The sequence below is a fragment of the Semicossyphus pulcher genome, unplaced genomic scaffold (assembly GCF_022749685.1).
Source record: "Semicossyphus pulcher isolate SPU_LCO1_2020_fin unplaced genomic scaffold, fSemPul1.0.p SCAF_15, whole genome shotgun sequence".
In the NCBI taxonomy this organism is placed as follows: Eukaryota; Metazoa; Chordata; class Actinopteri; order Labriformes; family Labridae; genus Semicossyphus; species Semicossyphus pulcher.
The window spans coordinates 3,191,911-3,214,204 of record NW_027211659.1 but is presented as its reverse complement, the minus strand read 5'-3'; the positions used below and the strand labels follow the sequence as shown (position 1 = coordinate 3,214,204).

General features: G+C 41.1%; 2 protein-coding genes across 5 annotated transcripts; one reads left to right on the top strand and one right to left on the bottom strand.

The window, feature by feature from the left end:
* The first annotated feature begins 89 nt into the window (after positions 1-89).
* On the top strand, positions 90-10,296 carry popdc2 (popeye domain cAMP effector 2). Of its 2 annotated transcripts, none has more exons than XR_011308221.1 (4): positions 90-774; positions 3,819-3,927; positions 5,396-5,958; positions 8,922-9,008. XR_011308221.1 is itself a non-coding variant. In XM_069663220.1 (4 exons), the coding sequence occupies exons 1-4, from the start codon at positions 281-283 to the stop codon at positions 9,002-9,004; spliced, it is 1,107 nt and encodes a 368-aa protein (XP_069519321.1). In that variant the 5' UTR covers positions 90-280; the 3' UTR covers positions 9,005-10,296. The 2 variants fall into 2 exon arrangements, 1 of the variants encoding a protein (XP_069519321.1); XM_069663220.1 differs by having other exon boundaries at positions 5,396-5,816; positions 8,922-10,296.
* Positions 5,198-22,147, bottom strand: pla1a (phospholipase A1 member A). Of its 3 annotated transcripts, none has more exons than XM_069663217.1 (12): positions 21,802-22,147; positions 19,333-19,555; positions 18,619-18,796; positions 18,250-18,358; positions 17,316-17,417; positions 16,011-16,103; positions 15,639-15,821; positions 14,648-14,737; positions 13,474-13,579; positions 12,650-12,805; positions 10,918-10,990; positions 5,198-7,030 (listed from the first exon to the last, which is right to left on the bottom strand). In XM_069663217.1, exons 1-12 carry the CDS (start codon positions 21,866-21,868, stop codon positions 6,986-6,988), a joined length of 1,425 nt encoding a protein of 474 aa, XP_069519318.1. In that variant the 5' UTR covers positions 21,869-22,147; the 3' UTR covers positions 5,198-6,985. The 3 variants fall into 3 exon arrangements, with proteins under 3 accessions (XP_069519318.1, XP_069519319.1, XP_069519320.1); XM_069663218.1 differs by having other exon boundaries at positions 15,639-15,803; XM_069663219.1 differs by lacking the exons at positions 5,198-7,030; positions 10,918-10,990; positions 12,650-12,805 and adding an exon at positions 12,811-12,847.
* Positions 22,148-22,294: the final 147 nt, after the last annotated feature.

Sequence of the window (22,294 nt, the reverse complement as noted above, 5' to 3'; positions counted from 1 at the left end):
GAAGAAGAGTCCCATTCCAGCTGTGTTTCTAAAACAAACAGAGCCGTGAGAACTTCTTCACATTGAAGAATTTTCTGCTGCATGCCAAGGGAACAAACATTTACTTCTGACATTTTTTGATCGGCAGTAGCTGTTTATTTTTGATCAAGATTTAATTCAAACAAAACGTCTTGTTGTTTGTATTGCTGGGACAGAAATAGCACTGAGTTTCATTTGGATAAGTACATTTGGCGGTTCTTTAAAGGCCTCTTTCCGGCTTTTCATTTAAGGATTTTCAAACATGAGCACAGAAAACTCGACTCTGCTGGACAGCTTGTTCTTCGCCCCCCTCTGCGATGGCTGGACCAACAACACAGAGGGAGCCATCTACCACTTGGGAAACACCATGGTTTTCCTGGGCTACATGGGAGGAAGCGGGGCCTACGGTTGCCTCTTTATCTTCGGCTTCCTCACCCCCGCCTTCGTGTGTCTGACCCTGTGGGGCTGGATGACCATGTGCGGCCTGGACGTCTTCACCTGGAACCTTCTCCTGCTGCTGGCCTGCTTGGCTCAGATCTGCCACCTCCTGTACCGGCTGCGCCAGGAGGGCATACGCAGGGAGGAGCTGTCCTCCCTCTACCAGGCGGTCTACCTGCCGCTGGGCGTCCCCATCCAGGTGTTCAAGGACATCGCTGGTGCCTTTGAGAACAGGGTGGTGGAGCTGAAGGCAGGGGAGACGTACGCGGTGGAGGGCAAGACGCCCATCGACCAGCTCTCCTTTCTGCTGTCTGGGAGGTGGGGCGTGTGTGTGTGGGCCTTTGTGTGTGTATCAATACACCTGTGTTATAATTTAATTCAAACTTTATCACAGACTAAAGGTCCAAATATATAACAAGTCAATACAATAAAGAAATTGCTTCCACAATAGAGTTCACGGTTTAAAATACGAAATAGATATCATACAAAGAGACAACTGTGACAATGTCTCCAGAGCTAGGATTGGTAGCCTCTAATGCTACATCTGATACATTATAAAAACTACAATCACCAACTGTCTCCACAGAATACAACCAACACACAAATTAGCTATATCACAAAGTAAAACAGCTTTTCTTTAACTCACAATAACTGATATTTTTGCTTGAGATTAGCTAAAAACATAACGTCTCACATACAGTGTTGTCTATAAATATCACTTATGAATTGGCCTGGATCCACACGCTTACGTCTCAATTTTAAAGGGGTGTTTTTTTAAACGGATGCAAACTAAACTCCTACCAATAAAAGCAGCAAAAACTATGACTGACGCTAGGCAGCTAGGCTAGCTAGGCTAGCTAGCTAATTCCAACATCCGATACATTTGGCTCCAAAATTTACCACACAAAAGTTTATCAGGACATGATTTAGGAGCCAACACTTAGTATTTGTACATAACTTGAACTACCAGCCTGTCCCTTTAACACTGACACCAGAGCAGATTCAGAGCTTTATGCATTAGCAGCATCCATGTTTGTTGTTTAGGAAATCCCTAAACAGTCCCTTGCATAGTCATAATAATAAAGCAGTCCCATATTACATAACCAGATGTGACAGGCCTGACCTTAATCTGGTTTACTGGAAATCTGTCAAAATAGGAGGGAGAAACATGCATTTCCCAGAACAAATGAATCATGAGCTTATCATGAGGTCTTGTTCACAGGCTAGACGGTGTAGCTAACAAGTTAGCCAGCACTTGTTTGGCAACATTAGCATCCATTTGGAGTGTTCTTTATGGCCTTTCAACGGATGTGAATTCAATATTTAGTTGTTAACTCTCCTTTTTGCTCTGTTTTTGGTCTCTACCACCTCCGGATAAAAACTACTTAGCTGCTAAAAGCTCCACTTTGTGCACCAGCTTGTTGCTAACTTAGCTTGTCTATTGTTTGGTGGTTATAACATATATATATATCTTTAGGGTTTGGTCACATTAGTATTCAAGGATTGGTTTAGTGTCCTTGTGTACCAGTAGTTATAGAAAAACACCCATTGTTTAGCAGAAATCTCCCGTAATAACTGACTGTAGCAGAACTGTGTTCCTGTTTCTGACTCCTTCATGTTGGCAGCCTGTAACTGTAACAGGAAGCGAATCCTCTTCATCCAAACATCCTCAAAGTAGAGCTGCATTACATTTCACAGTCCTGGAGCCGACACAAGAGAAATGTTGTAAACAGAGTATTTTTGTCCGTGAGTCACCACTGTGCCGTCCCTCCGCGCACTGCCAGCTGGTTCAATGATATCTCTGCGGTTGGGACGGGAGTAGACGCCGACTGCTGCTTTTAACTTGAATTTAAAGTTGGCACTAATGAAGACAGCTCAGTGTACGAGCCAAAGCTAGGAAGCTAGGACAACAGACACAAAGCTAATTATGATTTTATCCCCCATAGCTCTAAACTGTCTGGTTTGATGTGTTTGTTTATTTTCTGTTCTTGTGCATCAAGCAGGAACATTTTCACAGATTTAAAGATTAGCATCACTGTTACTGTGTTCTGTTACTTTAAGTGTGCTGCTTGAGACATTTCTAATAACAATAGCAATTTTTTAGAAGCTTTAATTATAAGGGACTTTGCAGCTTCCCGAAAATAATTTAAATACTACGTGTAAATGAGCTTTGTCTGATTGTTAGGGCAGCTCTTTTACTGCTGCTTTTACTGAAGACGTTTCACTAAATTGTGGCTGCAGAAATCAGCTCCATTATCGGCCACAAAAGCAAACAGCTGATGTTGGCTCAAAGATGTTGTTACAGTTCATTTAGAGACGCTGGATGGGGTCGGGGTCAAGGTCAGGGATCTCTGCAGGCAACACCAAACTCAGAAGATGACTTCTTCATGGACCAAACTTTATACTCAGGTTTACTGAGACAGCTAAATGTCTTCCCAAAACAGTTGCCCCAAAGTTAGAAGCATTTTATTGTCTAAATTATCATCTTTTTTGGGTGTTTTATGCCTCTATTGACAGAGAGGACAGTGGAAAGTGTTGGAAACAAGGGAAGAGAGAGTGGGGAAGACACGCGGCAAAGGGCCGAGGGTGGGAGTTGAACGCCGGGCCGCCACATTGATGACTGTATCCTTATTTAATATGTAGCACCTCAGTTTCCTGGACAAACCAGGAAAAGCAGCCCTAGACCAAAAGACAGACGTGTCCACATACTTTTGGTCATACAGTGTCCGTACAGAGCACAGTACCAGCTGTACGCTGACATTTTTAGCACAGGGCTCTCCAGTGGAAATCCCTGCCCCTGGAAGTGTGAAGTGCTTGCAGGGTAATTAATACGACAGTGTACAGAAACATACCTGCTAATTTACACCCATAAGAGTCTAAATAAAGACGTGTAGTAGTTTGAATTGCTACAAAGAGAGAGTGAACAAGAGTTATTCCAACTCGGAATGTCTTTCAGTTAGATTGATCCTTAATGATGTTGTTTTGTCCTTTCTAAGTGCATGTGCTGCCTTACGTTTAGCCTTTGTTCCCTTTTTTAACAGGAAATTAAGGAGGAGAAACTTTTTTCTACAGACCGATTGACGCACTGAAGGATTTACTGTCGAGTGTGCTGCGTTATCTCATCCTGCGGAAGTTATTCTTTTAAAATGAAACTTCCTCCTGACGGACAAAATCTCCAGATGGCTGAAACTATCATTTCTGTGTGCCGAAAGAATCCTGGAAGAAGTTGGTGGATGATGAGTCGGCAGAGATATTTATGCTCATATTTTCTTGGACTGACCTGCACAGCGACCTTTAGCTGCTCTTGCTATCACTTCTTAATCCTCGTCTCTCTTCTTTATCTCTCTCTCCTCCACTTTCAGGATCAATGTGTCTCTGGAGGGTCAGTTCCTGCACTACATCCACCGACACCAGTTCCTCGACTCGCCTGAATGGGAGTCTCTCAGACCAAACGAGGAAGGAAAGTTTCAGGTACGGGACTCGACAGGAAGTTCATTTCAGGAGAAACTGTTGAAGTAAATCATCTATAAGTGCAGAAGTGTGGCAGTAAAATGTTAAAGTAACTTCAAGTGCTGTCACTGGAACAAGAAACCAGACGTGGATATCAAGTTGTCTTCTTTAAGACTCAGCATCTGACTGCTGCACTGTACAGGGGAAAGCAGTCGTCCTCTTCTCTTTCACGTATCCTGTTGCTTCAGATTGGCTCAGTTTAAGTAGAAACAAGACCTGCAGGTCATGTTGGACATTCAGGCTTTGTCTCTGGGCCAAGCAGGGTGTCAGACAGGCAGGCTGTGCTGTGCATTGAGTCAGCGAAGTACGACAGCAACTGATAATAATTTTCTCCATCAGTTTAGTTTCTTAGATGAATAATTTTTCCTATAAAATGTCAGGAAAACCCTCCAACAGTGCATTCTGTGGAGCCTAAACCTAAACACAAAAACTATAATCAAGCTACGAGAGAATAACAAAACATAATGTCCCGTTCAGTGCATGTATAGATGCTTATGCATGAGGGCGAATTGTTTAAATTTTTGAGAGAACCAGATTAGCAGTTTACCTCTGCTCTCAGCCTTCATGCTAAGCTAGGCTAGCAACCTGTTGGCCCTAGCTTTAAGAGTTAGAGCTCTTGCAAACAAACAAAAGTAAAATTTATATTGGAAACATATTGCATTTATCCCTGATGTCTAACGTGTATTTAAAGCCCCCCTCCAGTGAAAATCCAGTGTTTAACCTTGTAAACATCTCCATGGCTGGGCCTGTCTGCTGTTAAACTGCAGTGTACCAAGGACAGGCTGAACAACACGTTTTTAGATTGGCAGCTTTGAGACGTCACAAACCAATCCTTGTCGTGGACGGGGTGGCGCTATGCATATCATTATGTGCAACCACTGTGGAGATGCACGGGCCGGCTGTAGCCGTCATCGTCATTTCTGCAAACTCACTACTGACTACTACGTAATGTTACTGCTGCTAATTACTACATTTCAAGCTAGCTAAGTTTCAACAAGTTGACACTAAACGATGCAGGAGACGTGTTTTGTTTTCACGACGGAGGGGCCGGTTGGAAATGTGCATAGTGGGCGGGGACTATGCAGATTGGGGAATTTTTAATGGGGGAGAAGGAGGAGATGCCTTGGGAGGATTTTTACAAAGTAATTAAACATATTTTGCAGAAAAAAGCACATCAGACACAATTTATTATTTCATGCAGAGAATTTTATATGTCTTAAAACATGACTGGAGCTGCTCTTTAAACATTTTTCCCCTCTTAAAACATTCAAAGACAAAAGGCAGATTTTGTCTGGTGTGCGTGCAGGATACATGCACACAGTAATTGGGGCCCATTTGTAAAAAATATTGCATCCTGCAACTAGTGGTCAGAAACTCATAAAAGGATACCTTTACCACATTGATTCAGGTGTTTCATTCATCCATACAGGTGACCCTGACAGCAGAAGAAGACTCCCGCTACGTCTCGTGGCGTCGCCGTCGCCTCTACATGCTGATCTCAAAGGAGCGCTACATCGCCCGTCTCTTCTCTGTCATGCTGGGCTACGACATCGCCGAGAAGCTCTACAACCTCAACAACAAGCTCTACATCAAGAGCGGCGTGCTGCTGGACATCCGCCTGCCCAGCCTCTACCACGTCCTGGCCCCCTCCTCGCATGGCAGCGAGGGTGGCAGCGGCAGCGATGGCGGCTTCACCAAGGAGCAGCAGGGCGAGGATCCAGCACCGGCCTACCAGACGTCTGAACCAGTTCAGCCTCAGGGACCAAGAAAACCCACCGAGGATGACACCAAAGCCCCCCAGCATGAGCGTTACCAGCACCCCTGGGCGTCAGACCCGGACCTGCCCTCTGGTGAGGACTCCACCAGCCTGGTCCTGGAGGACTTTGCTGATGTTGCAGGCTCTCTAATGGATTATGGCAGTGAGACGGGTTATTTGAGGTAGAGGGGGCAGGGTGCTGGAGCTAACACACTGGGTCACCACTTAAGCTACATGTAAGTACCTCACCTGGGCAGAAGGGGGCGTGGGGGTGCGGTGTGTGTGCATGCATGGCTTGCAGTGCACATTTCTTACTAACCTGGCTTCATGATGAGAGTACAGGGCTGGAATCAGTAAAGCATTAAAGTGTGTTATTTCTGCTGCTTGAGGGTCTCTCAGTCAAAACAATAACAAACACAGTAGCTGTGTCTCAATCCACGGGCTGCTGCCTTCGAAGGAGGCGGTCTATGGAGGATGCACCATTCATAGTCTGCCTGGACGTTAAAACTGAAATGAGACGGTCTGGTCTACGGAGGATTTCCTGTTTGCGTCACCAGCTGTCCCCGCCCTTACCCTTGCGTCACCAAAGGCCACTCCTGTCACCTAGCAACAGGAAGCTAGCGGGCTAACTAGCTAGCATAACTAACGTCTCGTAACTTTACCTATAGTTTAATCTATAACTTGTTTCCCTTTCGTTATTTTAAACATGTGTAACGCTAGCTCCTCGAGTTGAAACCGAAAACATTCACATTTAAAGTGTACTCCTCAGCCGTGTAAGAGTCCGCCATCTTGTTTGAATTGGCGTGCAATGCATCTTGGGATACGCTGGGCCGCGAAGGATGCACCCAATGGATCCTTGTGGCCCGGGAAAAAGAGGAAGCATTTGTCGGCCGCATTTGAAGGAGTTTGAAATGGGACAATCGGCCTTCACATATGCCCCCTCGAAGGATAACACCCCTGGATTGGGACACCGATTATGTGTGAGGTAGCAGCAGACTGATAGGCTAGTATTCCACCTTTACCATCCAGTTCATATGGCCTGAAGTTCAACATTATACACAGATGTTAGGCGTGACATGATTTATCAGCCAATACCCTTTATACTTAACTTTAACTACTGTACAGTTTGTTTAAAACTGAAGCAGTAGAGGATTCAGAATGTTCCACAGCAGCGGCAGCCATCTTGTTTGTTTACAAAATTGCCTCAACTGCCTTTAAACCCGCCCCCTATTAGATAAACGGCTGTGATTGGCCCGACTTCAATCAGGTCGGATGGAAATCTGTCTGACAGCAGGGGGCCGGACGCATCTGCCAAAGAAAATAAAACATAGTTTCATTGATTAGTTTGGTTCCCAGGCTAGAATTATCTTTTTCATCTATTTATTAGATGTTTTTCTGTCTGCCTGCTTTTTGCATTTTAAGTAAAAACACATATTAATAACCTATAAAATTAGTCTGAGTTTTGATTTAGGAAGCTACCAAACTATTTGCAGCAGTAGATCAACATCAAACAGTTTTTAAGATTGAAATCCCCTCCTAGCCGGCTGCTTAGTCAGTGTTTGCTTTGGCTCTGCTGCTCACAAGCTTGCAGTCGTCTTTGGTGCAGTAGCAGAGTTAAATTTGTTTCCTCAGATAAACGACATCCACGCTGCGAAAACAGTTTAAAAGCAAATGAGTGCAGAGAGAGCTCAGCGTGGTTTCAGACAGCTGATGAGGTCCTGTGCGTAGCTGGAATTCATGTGTGTGTGTGTGTGTGTGTGTGTGTGTGTGTGTTGAATAAGGGTTTGACAATCATCCAGACAGCAGCTGTGTTCCTCTCTGATGAGGATTACAGCTTGGAAATTTAGGGGATGTCCAAAGAAATTCAGTGCCGTGCTTTTAATCCAGTGTGCCCACCCTGCAAGCAGTCTGTCTGCTCATCCCACCCTCGGCCCCGCCCGCCCTTCTTCCCTCCCAAAATCAGCCCTCGACCAATCAGAGGAGGAGGATCACATTTCATAGCCGGATAGTGGTGGGGTCAGGGTTGGGTTTGGGTTGCAGGGGGGCTGTGAATCAGGAGGTCATATCTATCATAGAGACTCAGATTTAAAGAGCCCTCAGGTGGGCTCAGTCTGCAGCAGAACAGCTTCTTCTTCACGCTTATAGAAAGTTCGATGACTGTAGTGTCCGTGTTAGTTATGTCTCCTCTCGCCATTACTCCTCTACTCTGAACAGAACGCTGCAGGAGCCCTTGGACATAAATCAGCGTAACTATAATGACAGAAATCATGTTTGAGAAAAATGTATTTGACTTGTATTTTATAGTTTGACCCATCTGTTAACATGGAGGAGGCGGGCTTTATGACCTATACTGCAGCCAGTCAGCAGGGGGCGATAGAGAGGGTTTGGCTTCACTTTTAGGGAGCTGTCATGTCGGCCATCTTTTTATATAGCCTATGATCAAGAGTTGGTTTCTTTGTAGCATTAGTTAATGAAATAATTTGCAAATGGCAGCCAGCTAATTTCAGATTACCTGACTGCACATGTAAGCAAAGTCAGCCAGTGTTGCTAACTGTTGGAGGAGAGCTGTAAAGAACAAGCACTTCGGTGGACACTAAAGCATCACATCTTTTGGAACAAAACCAACAGTCTGCAGGCTGTAAAAGGCAACCAAGGGAAAAGTCTAAACTTTTTTTTTTTTTTTTTGGCCTTTTGCCTGTATTAGATGGGACAGTGGATAGAGTCAGAGAGAGAGTGAGGATTACCCGCAACACAGGGCCAAAGGTTGGAGTTGAACCTGGGGCTGCAGTGTGGAGGGCTGAGCCTACATACATGGGCACATGCCTTTATTACTGAGCTAAACCAGCACCCTAAAGTCTAAACATTTTAATTCACATGTACACATTGGCAAGTCCTCAACACTGTACAGAAAATTTAGTCATAACAGTTGCTTTTACCTCAGAGAACACAGCCTTACATTCTGTTTTAATTACATGTAGTTTTGTATGGATTTGTATTTAACTGACAAATTACCTTTTTTTCTAACCTGTGCAACCTATTTTTATGCTGAAATGTGAAATGTAAATAAATGCTGTGAATTGGCTGTTTTAGCTGAATTGGATAGGATAAAATACTTTCATTGTTTATGTTATTTGGAGACAAACTTTGCAGCGTGACTGTAACTTCCTTCCTAATTGAATCTTCATTGTTGACTCTGCAGGAGGCGATGGTGATGGAAATCTAGCGCCTCGATTCCAGAGAGGCAGAGCGCCGCTGGCTCCCACTGACACTCCTAAACTGTGAGGACACTCTCTCCTGGAAATTATTACTAATATACTGTATAACAGAATGAATGTCACATGTCACTTGTTACGATAATGTCTCATTGCTCTCTGTCCCTGTTCTCACATCTTAAGTCCAAAGCATGAACATCAACTCCTGTCCCTTTATTTGAATAACAGTTTAAGTAATATAGCCAATAATCATATATTTTTACACTTAAATATTTGTCAGCACATTTACTTCAAATTGGGCCAATTAAAACTCCCAAAACAAACCTTTAAACAAGTGTCTTTTCAAGATTTAAAGTCTTTGAAGCAGTTTTCAGGCCACAATGAGCCTCTGAAATCTGTCTTCAAATCTCTTAAAAACAGAAGAACCGAAGAACACACTTGTTGTAATAAATATGAATTTTACAACAACGTGAATCAATTTAATTTCCAAAGAACATTTATATGAAGTGTTTGTGCAGCTGTTATCAAATTGAAACATCTGTTCAGTGAAGAGGGGCATATTAACTTCGATATTCAAGAGTTAATAATCAGTTAAACTGTAATTTAAATCACAACTTGGAGATCATCTTGAGTGGATCAGAGGACAAAGGGTCAGTCTTCACCTTGTTACGTACCAACACAAACATTACTGAAGCGTTGTTTTAGGTCATAAAATTTAATCTGTTCACTTTTATCTGAGGTTAGAACAATGATTTGAACTGTTAAATGTTAAATTTGACTTTTTATGTCTATTTTCTTGTTTTTATTTTTCCACAAATAACTTCTACTCAACAAAACAAAAAGGACTGACACACTTTTAATCATGGTTTTGGCCAATTTGGTCCATAATCAATAAAAAAAAAGACATATTGTGAATAATAAGAGGTTGAAAATCTGCTATAAATGACACTGAAAACATTTTTTTTTTTAATATTTAGTTTTACGTACTTCTTGACAACTTTCGTCGTCTGTGTAGGAATTTAGGTACCAAATCTGAAATGATGTTCTGTTGAGTATGCTCATTTTACAGTATGTCCCTGAACGCACCATGACTTGGTTAAGTGTCTGAAATGCACACTGCATGACGCCATATTAATCTAAAGAGCAATCTCCTCTTCTTCTTTGTCGTTATATTGGATGCCTGTAGACCATGTTTTGTAAAGTTTTGTAGCTGATTGAGAGTTTAATACACACGTGTAAACTGTGAATCGACTTATTTGTCTGTTATTGATGAGCAAAACAGAGAGATGGGACTAAAATGAATGAAGTCAGTGTTTTAAAAATGTCTTTTCATGGGGCCAAGATTTCTCCATAAAGCTTTTTGTGTGCAGTGAAAATGTAGTTTGTGTTCTGTGACTGTCCACTTCCTGTCTTATGTCACATGACAACTAAACAACCAACCAGAGGACAGCTACGCTTTTACTGGTTGTTAAGGATGAATTGTTTTTCCCGTCACATTTTTTCCTATTTCTTTTGGATGAGCAGCATTCGTTAAGGTTTTATTCCAGTCATTGACACAGAAATGTAATTATTTTGTTTAAAATCGACAAAAGAAAAGCACAGTTATACATTTTTATTGCCCTGCTTTAAAAGGCTTACAGCAGCACTAAATGTAAATACATAAGAAACAGGGTCACCTGACACATCCTAAAACTACATCATAGAAAAATTGTTTGCAAAAAACAACAACAAAGGACAAAACTCTGACAATAAGAAATAAAAAATGCACTATACATTCATTATTTATATGACGTTTGAGGATCAGTGGATTAGCCAAAAAGCTAAACAATCAAGTATGACTAGACTGCATTGTGTTAGTTGGTACAAAATAAAAGTATTTCTTTGGTTCCACCTGCTGAGATTTAACTCTGATCGGGGTGGTGGTGTCGGGGGGGGGGGGGGGGGGGGGGGGGGTTCAGTGTTTCTTTAGAAGTAGTCGCACACCTGCACAAAGTCATGTGACCACGGAGCTCCTCGTCTGACGTGGAAGTTGTTCACACACAGCGGCACCTCTTTCCTGAGAGAAAACGTGTTACACAGGAACGGTAAAAACAAAGGACGAAAGCAGCTTCAGGTGAAACTTAAACTAAATAAACTTAGATTAATGTGATTAAAACAAACATAACCTAAAGACGTTGAATGATGTGAGTCGAAACAAGTGGTCAGTGTGTCACAGGATGGCCTATTTTAACTCTTAAATATCTTTTATCTTTAATTTCTTTATTTAAGTATCTACATTCTTGTGACTTGAGAGGGACATTAATTAACTAAATCTGCTTATGTTTGAAGAAAACATTTTGCATCATACGTCCCATAAATGTGTTTCCTGTTGAAAATGATTTGGATATAAATATAATTTCTCAAGAAATGTGTGCCAATAGAATATCTTTGCAATGAATTATTATGGTCATAATATCCTTAACGTCTTGCCGGCTGTTTTATCTTCTGATTGTTACTAATAAAATTAGGTGTATATAATTCTTACAACTATGATTCAAAGTATCTTTATAGCTAACAGCGCGAGCAACAAACAGCCTTTGTATTTCCATATTTTGGTTTGGGAGATGTATTTCTTTTACTGCAGACAGATTAATACGGACGCCCTAAGCAGACATGCACACATACATTTTATTTACTCCGATAACGAGTTAATTTACGGTTGTTTTCTCGAGATCTCGACTTGAATATATCGAGATAACAAAGCTGTTTTTCTCATGATAACGGGATTATATTCTGTCGATATAGAAAACAACAACACAAGCTGGTCACTGGTCACACATAAGCATTTCACGACATATTGTACTTTGTATAACTGTGACCAACAAAACATGCCATGCTGCCATTGCCCACACTAATGAGGTAAGGTAAGCCTGTTCCTATGTTTGTTTTGTGCTTTGAAGTGTTGGTGATGCAGCGTTGTTATCTCGAGATAAATAAGTCGAGATCTCAGAAAACAACCAGAAATATCTCGTTATCACGGGGGAAAAAAATATGTAAAAAATATGTATGCATGTCCACTTCGGTTTCCGTAGAGTAGGGATTTATGCAGTGGACGTTTTCAGATTTTTCAGCCGTTAAAACTTTTTGAAATCCATTTATAATTGTTGTGGATCTTGTTGTACTTGAACCACGAAGGAACAACTACAAACATTTTAATGCTAACTTTGAGTCTGAAGTACAGAAGTTCAAAGCAGACATGCTTCCGTACATTTTATTTACTCTGTATTCCCGTGATAACGAGTAATTTCCGGTTATTTTGTCAAGATCTGAACGCCAAAAAATTATCCTGTTATCACGAGAAAAATAGCTTTGTTATCTCGAGATAATGAGCAAAATAATTCAAGAAAACAACAATAAATTATCACGAAAAAATGGAATGAATAAAATGTATGGATGCATGTCCGCTTAGGGCTTCCGTACTGACACACTTTAAGTGTTTGACATGAGTTAAATTTCTTCCCTTGAATCATTTCCCCATTGTTGCTGTATTTCAGTCAACTAAAATGACAGACTGTTTCTGATCTACAGCTTGAATATTTCATCTCCTTATGAGGCAGCTCAACAGAAACAGACCTGGAAGCTGTTATAAAAGATTTACAGTTTACACACAAACAAAGTCTGTCAGGAGGAGGCGTGGGAGCTTGAACAGAACAGCTTGTGTGTTCAGATAGTGTACCTGTTGGAGGGGAACTCGGAGACGCACACAGACTTGACGTGGACGTCTGCCTGCCTGTACAACCAAGCGCCGGTGTTCTTCAGCTCGATGGTTTGGATCTCACACAGAGAAAGAGGGTGAGTCAACACCGTCTTGTACACCATCGTATCTGTCCGACTGCAACACACACACACACACACACAGCGTGCATGTCAAACACTTTCAGATAAACAACATTCATCACAGAGGACATTTATTACCGTCTGTGTTTAACAGAAAACTACAACAGACTGACTGCTACAACTTCTGATGCTACGTGCTCTGTCTTTTTTAAGTCAGAGAATAAATGAATAAACAGAATTTTTTAAACATTTAACAGGGATAAAAATCAATATTTCAAGAAACATATTCATGCAACTTATTTATTAAATCTTGCCATAAAGTAAGCACACAAAAAAAACAGTATAAAACGTCCTCCCTCAGATATTCTGTTACTGTATCCTGCACCTGCTCAGGCCTTTACAGTCAGGAGTACTGTACAGTAAATCTTCTCCTGAAATAGATTCTGTTTGCTCAGCTTTCCTCGCGTGAAACGAGAGAAATTATAGTTCTGACATGAGAGCGCACCAAGGGAATCTATAATAATGCACTGACAATACATCGTGCTCTACTTAAACTTCTGATTTATGGTGATAGTTTGAATTTTGGGCTTGTGGCGAGATGTTATAACAACATGTCCTGAGAGGACTTTATCAGAGAGAACATACTTTCTATCCTGAGCTGCTGTGGACTTAAGGAAAAGGGAATTCTGGCTATAATCGTGATGTTATAGATGTGGTACCTACAGCCTGAGTCTCTGCTCTCTTCCCAGGCTCTCCGTCCTCAGAGTCACCTCCACCTCAGCGCTCTTATCCAGCCGAGAAATCTCCAGCTTCAGCAGGATGTGATGAGCTGAGCAGAGGAACAACAACATACAGAGAAACATGCATTTAGTACTTCTTCTGATTCTTGCCATAAAAGACAGGCACAATGTGAGACAGTAAGAAAGCAATTAGTTGTTTAAAATTATGAAATGTGAACAAAAAACACAGCAAAGAGAGGAATCTAAAGTAGAAAGCAATATAAATGCAACTTGCACTCCTTAGGCGCCAAAACAAGCTTTGTAATGTCAGCTACATCCTTAATCGTAGTGTCGACTCAACACCACTTTATATCATGTTAGCTGGTGAAGTAATGTGGTAAGCTAACCAATTAAAATTTCCACTCAAATAGTATTTTGCAAGTCATAAAGTTAGCAAGCAGTCTAGCTAGCTAGCTACGCTATATGGATCTGGCATTGATTGCTTTAAAAAGATGGCTGTCAAAAGTAAATGACACACTCTATTAGCAAGCTAGCAAATATTCTGCATGAGCGAGATAAAGTTAGCAAACGAAACCAAATAAAGAAGAAGGGTCCAAATGCAGACCTCTTTCCTCAGGCACCTATAGTTCTATGAGCCAATGGGGTTTGTGCATTCAAGCACTAGCTCATAGCTGCTAGCATCTAGCTTTCCAATGCTGTTTAATAAACAGCCAATGAGTGATCGGCAAGTAGCTACACAGCTAAAACAATGTTGTTTTTTCTCATTTTCCCGATCCATGATCCTCCTGCATGATGTAGCCTACTGGAGCAGAGAGGTCTGAGCTACTGCATTTGGACCCTCTTGAAATAAAGGCCCCCATTAGTCAAATGCTTTACAGTGTTGACGGTAGTTTTCCCCTCACATCGTTCACTCTTCCAAAGAGCCCAGTAAGTCCTGAAAGGTGAAAGGTGATGCGCGAAAGAGAACTTGCACAAGATAATTATTAAAACCGTGGAGTCCTTTTGCTCGAAATCCTTCTAAAGGCTGTTGAGCAACCATTTGTTAGGTTGCAATGGTTCACATCCTGGCATTGCAAACTTATTAATACATGTACATTGCTTCATATAATACATTCAGGCTGAAAAAACATCTTTCTCACAGACACCCTGACACTCACAGCAGAAAGGTGGTGAAGACGAGGTGAGGAGGAAAAGCTTCTGCTCTTTGGGGACTGGAGATACTGTTATCCCACAGTTTTCTGTTAAACCTGAAAACACACAAACAGAAACACGCTGAACATACAACACGTGAAACGGGCTCTCATATGTACATTAACGTTGTAACTGTATCAGTGTGTTTTGGTGTATCAGGGTTTAAATGATAAGAAGCTGCCAAAGTTGTCAGGTGACGGGCAGAGCTGCAGCCAGATGCTAAACATATCTGCTGGTGATACTGAGACTGAGCAGAGAACCAAACGAGCTGCCTGATGTATATGTTTTATTATTTTATTGTTACTCATTGTTAATTACTAACGCTAACTAGCTAACTACTGACACATTGGACAAAATGTCCATGCTAACTGTAGCTTAACCAGAGGGACAGCTAAGCTAACCACATGAAAACAATGTTATTAATCACGGTTGTTATGGACACGCACTGAAGCTGTCATATATATATTTTCTGTTTTGCAAGTCAAATCTTGAAATATAGTTACTAGTTGTACTTTCAGGTCTATGTATATGTTCCTAGCCCCCTAAAAGACTTATTTGTTTGTGATTTCCAAAGTACAGTCCGTTGTTAGCCCTATCAAAGCTCTTCCAAAATTGAAGTTCTATTATAGGGGTAGCCCAAACCCCAAAACAGCAACCCCCCAATTCAAAACTTATTACTCTAAAACTAAACTAAGCTAGCTTAGATAAGAAGCACTATATCTTTGGAAAGAAACAAATTAATTAAAGTTAAAGTACCTTAAATTTAAGTTAAATATTTGACACCAATCACTATCATAGTCAACCAGAAGCACGCGCAGTAATGTCGTTGTCGTAGCAACACTACTTAGCCTGCTGGTAGTCACTTGTAATTTAACGTAAGGAGTTTTGGAGTGGAAAGAGCTGTGTTTTATTGTGAAAGGACACATGGACTGTGAACACTCCCAGGTGTCTTCTTACCTATAGTTGGACACGTGCCCGCAAAGACGCCACAGTCCAAACAGTTTCCGTTCAGGAAGTCCTCATAGCTGGTGCACGGGATCCCAATCAACGGGCACAAGCCGGTCAGCGCGCTCATGTAGACGTGCAGCGCCCTCATGTGGTCACAAATCACATAGCCGTACACTGGAAAGTAGACAAGAACTGACAACACACAGGAACACTGAGGGAGCCAAAGGTCTGGAGGCTATAATCATCAAAATTATAGTTATTTAAATCTCGTCATGTATGACTTTAATGTTATTCATAACTTCTAAGTCTAAAAGTAAAAAGTAGCAGCTCTTTTGCTCTTCGCCATGTCTTTATTTAGATGTATGTGGATGCTGGACTTACTTGAAACAAACCTAGAGCGTGCACATCCGGTCTGATCCTTTCCTCCGTTCAAAAAGAAGTCGACATGACCGACGGGGATGGAAATACCAAAATCTGACGCGGAAGAAGAAAACCTCATTATTTGTTCCTCTTGTTACCCAAGGTTGAAAGGAGAAGCCCACCCTAAAAATAAATGCTTATTATCTGCACCCAACCCTGCAGAAAATACAACACGCTGTCACTTAACAACCGTGCTGCTCCTTCTGCAGAGTATTTGCATGAAATTGGTTTGTAAGACATGGAATTTTGCAGAACAGAAGCCACAATTTAGGATAATTGCACACTGGATTTTCCCTTATTTCACAAGATATTCTTGACTCAGCTTCTTTAAAGGTGACCGGACTGAGTGGAGCACGACCACGAGCAGGACACAACAAAACAAAGTACAATGTGTTTACTTCTTCTTTAACTTCTGTGGAAAAATACTGAAATGTTTCTGTGTTAAATGCTTAAACATGTCAGAAAACGGTCAGCAATTTCTATCCAAGGTTAGCTAACATTAGCATTTAGAAGCTAACGGCCATACCAGACCAAGGGGGTTATCCGAATGTTTTAAGGGTTCTGGGTTCTTTAACGTTGTAAGAGAATAGTAAGGGCAATCTTTGCAGTTCAAATTAGAAAAGAACGAAGGGAGATGAATGTTTCAAGTGCAGTTTGAACGGTAAAAATCAGTTTATCCACTGTGGAGATATCAATGTGTTAAGTCAAGAAAACTGTCTTGCAAATTTGAGGACGTCGCTTTCAAGGAGCATAAGATCTCTAAGCCTGAGTTTGGTCTTTCAACATATGGACCCAGGCGAACATACTGAACATTTAGTCGTAGGAAAACACATTGCTGAGAACATAAAACCCCTTAAAATGTCCCCTTAATGTGTCAAATCCACTGACTGTGAATTAGCAAGGGTGCTTTTATAACTCTAAAGACTTAAACTTTTAAGAGGAAGTTTGTGTTATTCCCTCTTTGGAAAAGTTACAAAGTCTAATTTTAGTGATTTTTTGTGGCTTCTGGGCAACAAATCTGCATTAATTACTCCTCAAACATGACAAGAAATGCACACTTTTAATTCCTTAGTAAAAAGTGATTACGCCTTTCTACTTTCAGAGAATGTATTAGCTTCATTTGTTTATTTCTCATGTTGCTAAATCTATTCAGTAGCTCGTACTGTTGATCTTTTGAACCTTACAAAACCAAGTATTTTACTGGTAAAGAAAAGAAATTGGATCGCATCATATTCAAGCTTTTATGTTGAGTTAAAGTTGTCTCACAGTCAGAGTCTGTGTGGATGGCATCGACAAACTGAGCGTCAGACGGGTCCAGCCGGTCAAAGGTGTCGGCTCCTTTAAACATGGGCCCTGCAGGGTCCAGGCCTAGACGACAAGGACGAGGGAAACTCAGGTTAAAGGTCAAACGGATGTTTGGGGAACAAAAGAATAACAATGATTTTACATCAATGGAAAACAATATTTAAGGAGGATTATTTTCCCTCAGTACTCTCATGATGAAGACTGTGAAGCTGAATAGTGCAGTTTGTTTTCTTGAATTCCTGAATCTCTTTGTTACTTCTGCCTCATTTTCTCAAACCTGATGACATTCCTCGTACCTGAAACCTTTAAGGAGCTCTGCTCACAATCAGAATGAATCATTTTTGTCAGATGTTTTGGTAATATAGATTTATTTAATGCACAATAAAGTATCTGTTTCCTTTTCCAGTCTGCAGCTGCGGCTCCTCTGAATTATATCCAAACTCGCACCAGCCTCCCCACTCAGACAAAAAGACCCGATATCAAGAAGTGAACAGTGTTGTATTGTCTTCTGGTGACTGTGCGTCTCCACACAGCTTCAGAGAGGCTCTTATCTAAGCTCTCAGGGTCACACTAAATCTCTCAGGGTCGCTCTGAAGCACACGCAGACCCCTGAGCTGAGGAGACCATCACTGTCTGACCTGTTCATTCTGTAGACGTTACAGCAGCTGAGCCTTTTATTTTTTTAAAAATCAAGAACTTTGTACAATTCTCCCCTTCTCTCTTATATTGGTGATGATGGTAATGAGTCTTAAATCTGAGGTGGAGCAGCAAACATTAAAACTTCAATGCTCGGCATCTAAATATGTTTTTTATTCACACATTTTAAAAGCAGAAGAAAAAAGACTTCCATGTCCATAATGACCTTATATGTCAAATAAAGGAGGTCCGGACTCACCTGTGATTCTTCCGATCTTCCCCTCAAACAGAGTCCCCACAAAACCAGCGACGTGAGCCCCAAGACTGATCCCGATAAAGTGGAAGGACTCTAGTTTGCTTCCATGTTCCTGTTAAATAAGACAGTTGCAAACTTAAGTCTTTTGTCTTTCCATATTTAACTGTTCTTTGAACTTGGAGGAGGTGGAGTTTAATGTTTGCTAAGCTGTCTTTGTTTATTAAAAGCAAAAGCAAAATAAGGTCCTTAACAGCCACATATTTGAATGCAAACAGTTGATTTATTTAGAAATATTATATTATATTATTTTAAATGCCGCTTGTTAGGGGCCGGATAGTTCTGAATATAATTATCTTCCTTTATCTTTCTGACCTGCAGCTGGTTGATGAGCACGGAGATCTGCAAGGCCACCTCCTTGTAGTTCTCCACCACCAGGTTGTAGGCGAAGGAGGCGCCGTAAACCCAGTCCACCACCACCACGTTCGCATCCTGCGCTCTGAGCAGGGACCGGGCCAGCTCCTTCACCCAGGACGGCTTACTGCCCATTGCCCTGAGGGGGGTCAGAGGAAGGGGGAGGGCAGGAAGGGCGGAAGAAAAAGTGAAAGGTCATGGGAGAGAGAATTTGTTGGCTGATTTTAAAGTGCACTGTGCTGTAAATTTCCACATTGATGCTGTAGTGTTCGTCTGTTCTCATGTGTCCTTTCTCTGTCTGCAGACTTGCACACAATTATTACACAATAACATCTTTATAAAAAACACAATAAACAAAGCTGCTCCTCTAATTTGAATTGTAGCTTTTCTTTGGGAAGCCTCGGGACACGGAGAAAGAAACTGTGCACTGGCATGAGGACGGATATGCACAGCAATGACCTTCTTTGATTTAGTTTCTCATGTTTCTCTCGAACCTAACTAGTTATTAAGTTGACCAATTAAAGGGTTTGTGAGACTGCAGCATCACTTATTTCTTGCATTTATCTTTTGTTCTGTTATGTTGGTGTAAATTAAACTTTGTGAAGCATAAATTAAAGACCCTAACAACTAGTCAGAGGCTCCTGGAAACAAAACATTTAAGGGTCCTCTCCTCACCTGTACCCGTGTACGATGACCTTGGTCGGGCGGGAGATGTTGAAGTAAGTCGGCTGCCGAGCGTCAGTCAGAGACTCCTGGGTGAACATTTGTGCACAGTCCAGGTTTCTCCTGGTCAGCAGCAGGTACTGAACCTGCAGCTTGACTCTCTGCTGGCGATACTCCAGCCAGGTGGTGTTGTTGAGGTCAGCGCAGTCTTCATCTGTCTGCCTGTCCTCTACACCTGCTTAATAAGATGGACATAGACTTGACTTGAGTGGGCCTGCATAATGAGTTTGGGTCTCACAACAGCAACCTCACATCTGTTCAATTCAGACAATAAGACATGAAACAATTGTTCTGTCGTGTATTTGACACCACATGGTGATGTAACACAATGTGACGTTAAGGGACATTCAGTAAGATCTTTGTCATATATCTTCTACATGGATTGATTACTGCAAGGACCAGCTGGGCACAGCTTCAGGGGCCAGGGGGTCGAGGGTCCCAAGAACAGAAACCTTTTGGAAAGTCAATGAAGCAACTTAAAACAACCACAAAGACGAAATGACCTGCAAAATGACCACAAAGAGGGAAAAAAAGCTACAAAGGGATACAATACAACTTCAAATAGACATACAACGACTACAAACAGATGAAAACAGCCTTCAAAGACACACAAAGCAACTACAAAGAGACACAAAAAGGCCACAAAGAGACACAAACGTCAACAAAGAAAAGAACAACTACAAAGAGACACAAACAACTACAAAGAAAACAACAACTACAAAGAGACACAAACGACTACAAAGAGACACAAACGTTGACAAAGAAAACAACAACTACAAAGAGACACAAATAACTACAAAGAAAAGAACAACTACAAAGAGACACAAACAACTACAAAGAAAACAACAACTACAAAGAGACACAAACGACTACAAAGAGACACAAACGTCGACAAAGAAAACAACAACTACAAAGAGACACAAACGTCGACAAAGAAAACAACAACTACAAAGAGACACAAACGTCGACAAAGAAAACCTAACCACTACAAAGAGACACAAACGAATACAAAGATAAACAAAAAATAGCAAAGTGACACACCTGATTACAAAGAGATGAAAACAATGTCAAACATATCAAAATGAGCACTTATAGACACAAATAACTACAAAGAGTCACAAACGACTACAAAGAGACACAAAAAATAATTGGCAAAGAATACAAAAACAACTACAAAGACACACAAACAATCACAAAGAGACACGTGACTCGCAAAGAGACCGAGCACAAGTACAAAAAGACAGAAAACGACCACAAAGAGACACAAAAGACTGAGACACAAAAATATAACAAAGAAACACAAAACTAATACAAAGCCATGCAAAATGACCACAAAGACAACGATCACTACAAAGAAACACAACTACCAAGAGACACAAAACAACCACAAACAGAGGCAAAATTAAACCAAAGGCAAAGACAACAAATGACTACAAAGATACACAAAAAGGCCATGAAGAGAAACAAACGACTTCAAAGAAAAACATAAGAGCTACAAAGATACAGCAAAGTGACAAACCTGATTACAAAGATAACTACAAAGAGACACAAACAATCAAAGAGACACATGTGGCTCTCATAGTGACCTTGAACAACTACAAAAAGACACAAAATGACTACAAATTCACAAAACAACTACAAATCGATGCATAACACCACAAAGAGATATAAAAAAAAGTCTTTCTTTGATGAGGGAGACGTCAGTGCCTTTTACGTGTCTGTGCCTGAGTGCCCGTTTTCTTATAATCCTCCCCGGCTCTTATGATAAACAATATCACATTACATAGACCTACATCAATATACCTATCACATGACATATAAGCACTTTGGAGGCTGATACATTATGATCTAACAATGATTCTTTAGAAACATTTTGTCAAGTATTCTCATTTCTTATACTATACTTGTTATACTATAAAAACTCAGTGTTGTTGTGTGGAACTGATTGTAACCAAAGAATAATGTACAATTTGTGCAGAACAAAGACAATCTCATACGTTTATACATTTACATTTAATCATTTATTGATTTTGGTGCATTTAAATGCTGAAATGAAGAAATTGTTGAATGAGGGACACGACGTGTCATGTTGTGTTTCTTTATTTGAGCAGGGTCCTTACACAAAGAACATTAACCTCATATAAAACAATGAGAGATGTATTGCACCAGGTTTTAGTAAAGTGCTATTTCCTGCCCGCAGTCATGTAAGATTATTAAATGCATTGTTTTTATCAGTGAAATAAATAGCTTGGACATTTTAACTGTATCATAAAATGGTATTAAAGTAAGCCCTGATGGCATTAAGTACTTAAAGTCTCATTGGATACTAACTGGTTTCACACGTGTTCATAATAACTCAAACATCTTGTTGAAGCTGTTGCCTGAATAAATACCAGAAATAAACATTTGCAGATGACTTACCTAACGCCAGTGATGAGATGCAGATGGTTAAAACCCAGAGCAGAATCCTGTTGTGCTCCTGAGACATGTCTGGAGAGGAGAATGGGCCGAGTAGTTGCCTGGGAGCTTTAGTTTTTGGTGCTTAACGGCGCTCAGCTGCTCTGTTCAGCCTCAGATTGGTGGATCAGCTTTTGGCTTGAGGAAAATCCCGGCTCTGTGCAGTGTTGTACCGCTGGAACGACAACTCAGCAGGGATCTAAAGCAGTCCAGGAGCAGATTTTTCCCACGTTTCTTTTCTTGTAAAGCGGCACTCTCAAGCTGAACCTATTCACAACAAACCTTACGCTGCTCTTTCACTCAAGCTTTACATTTCTCGCCCTCAGAGTGGGTTTTCACTGGGCAGACAAGTGGCTGAAGCTCTTTGCCTGGCGGTGAATCCATGACCTCATTGGTGTTCAATGGCTATTTGTTTAAAGTGCTGGACTCTGGCCTGGCTGCCTGCTTGTGTGTGTGT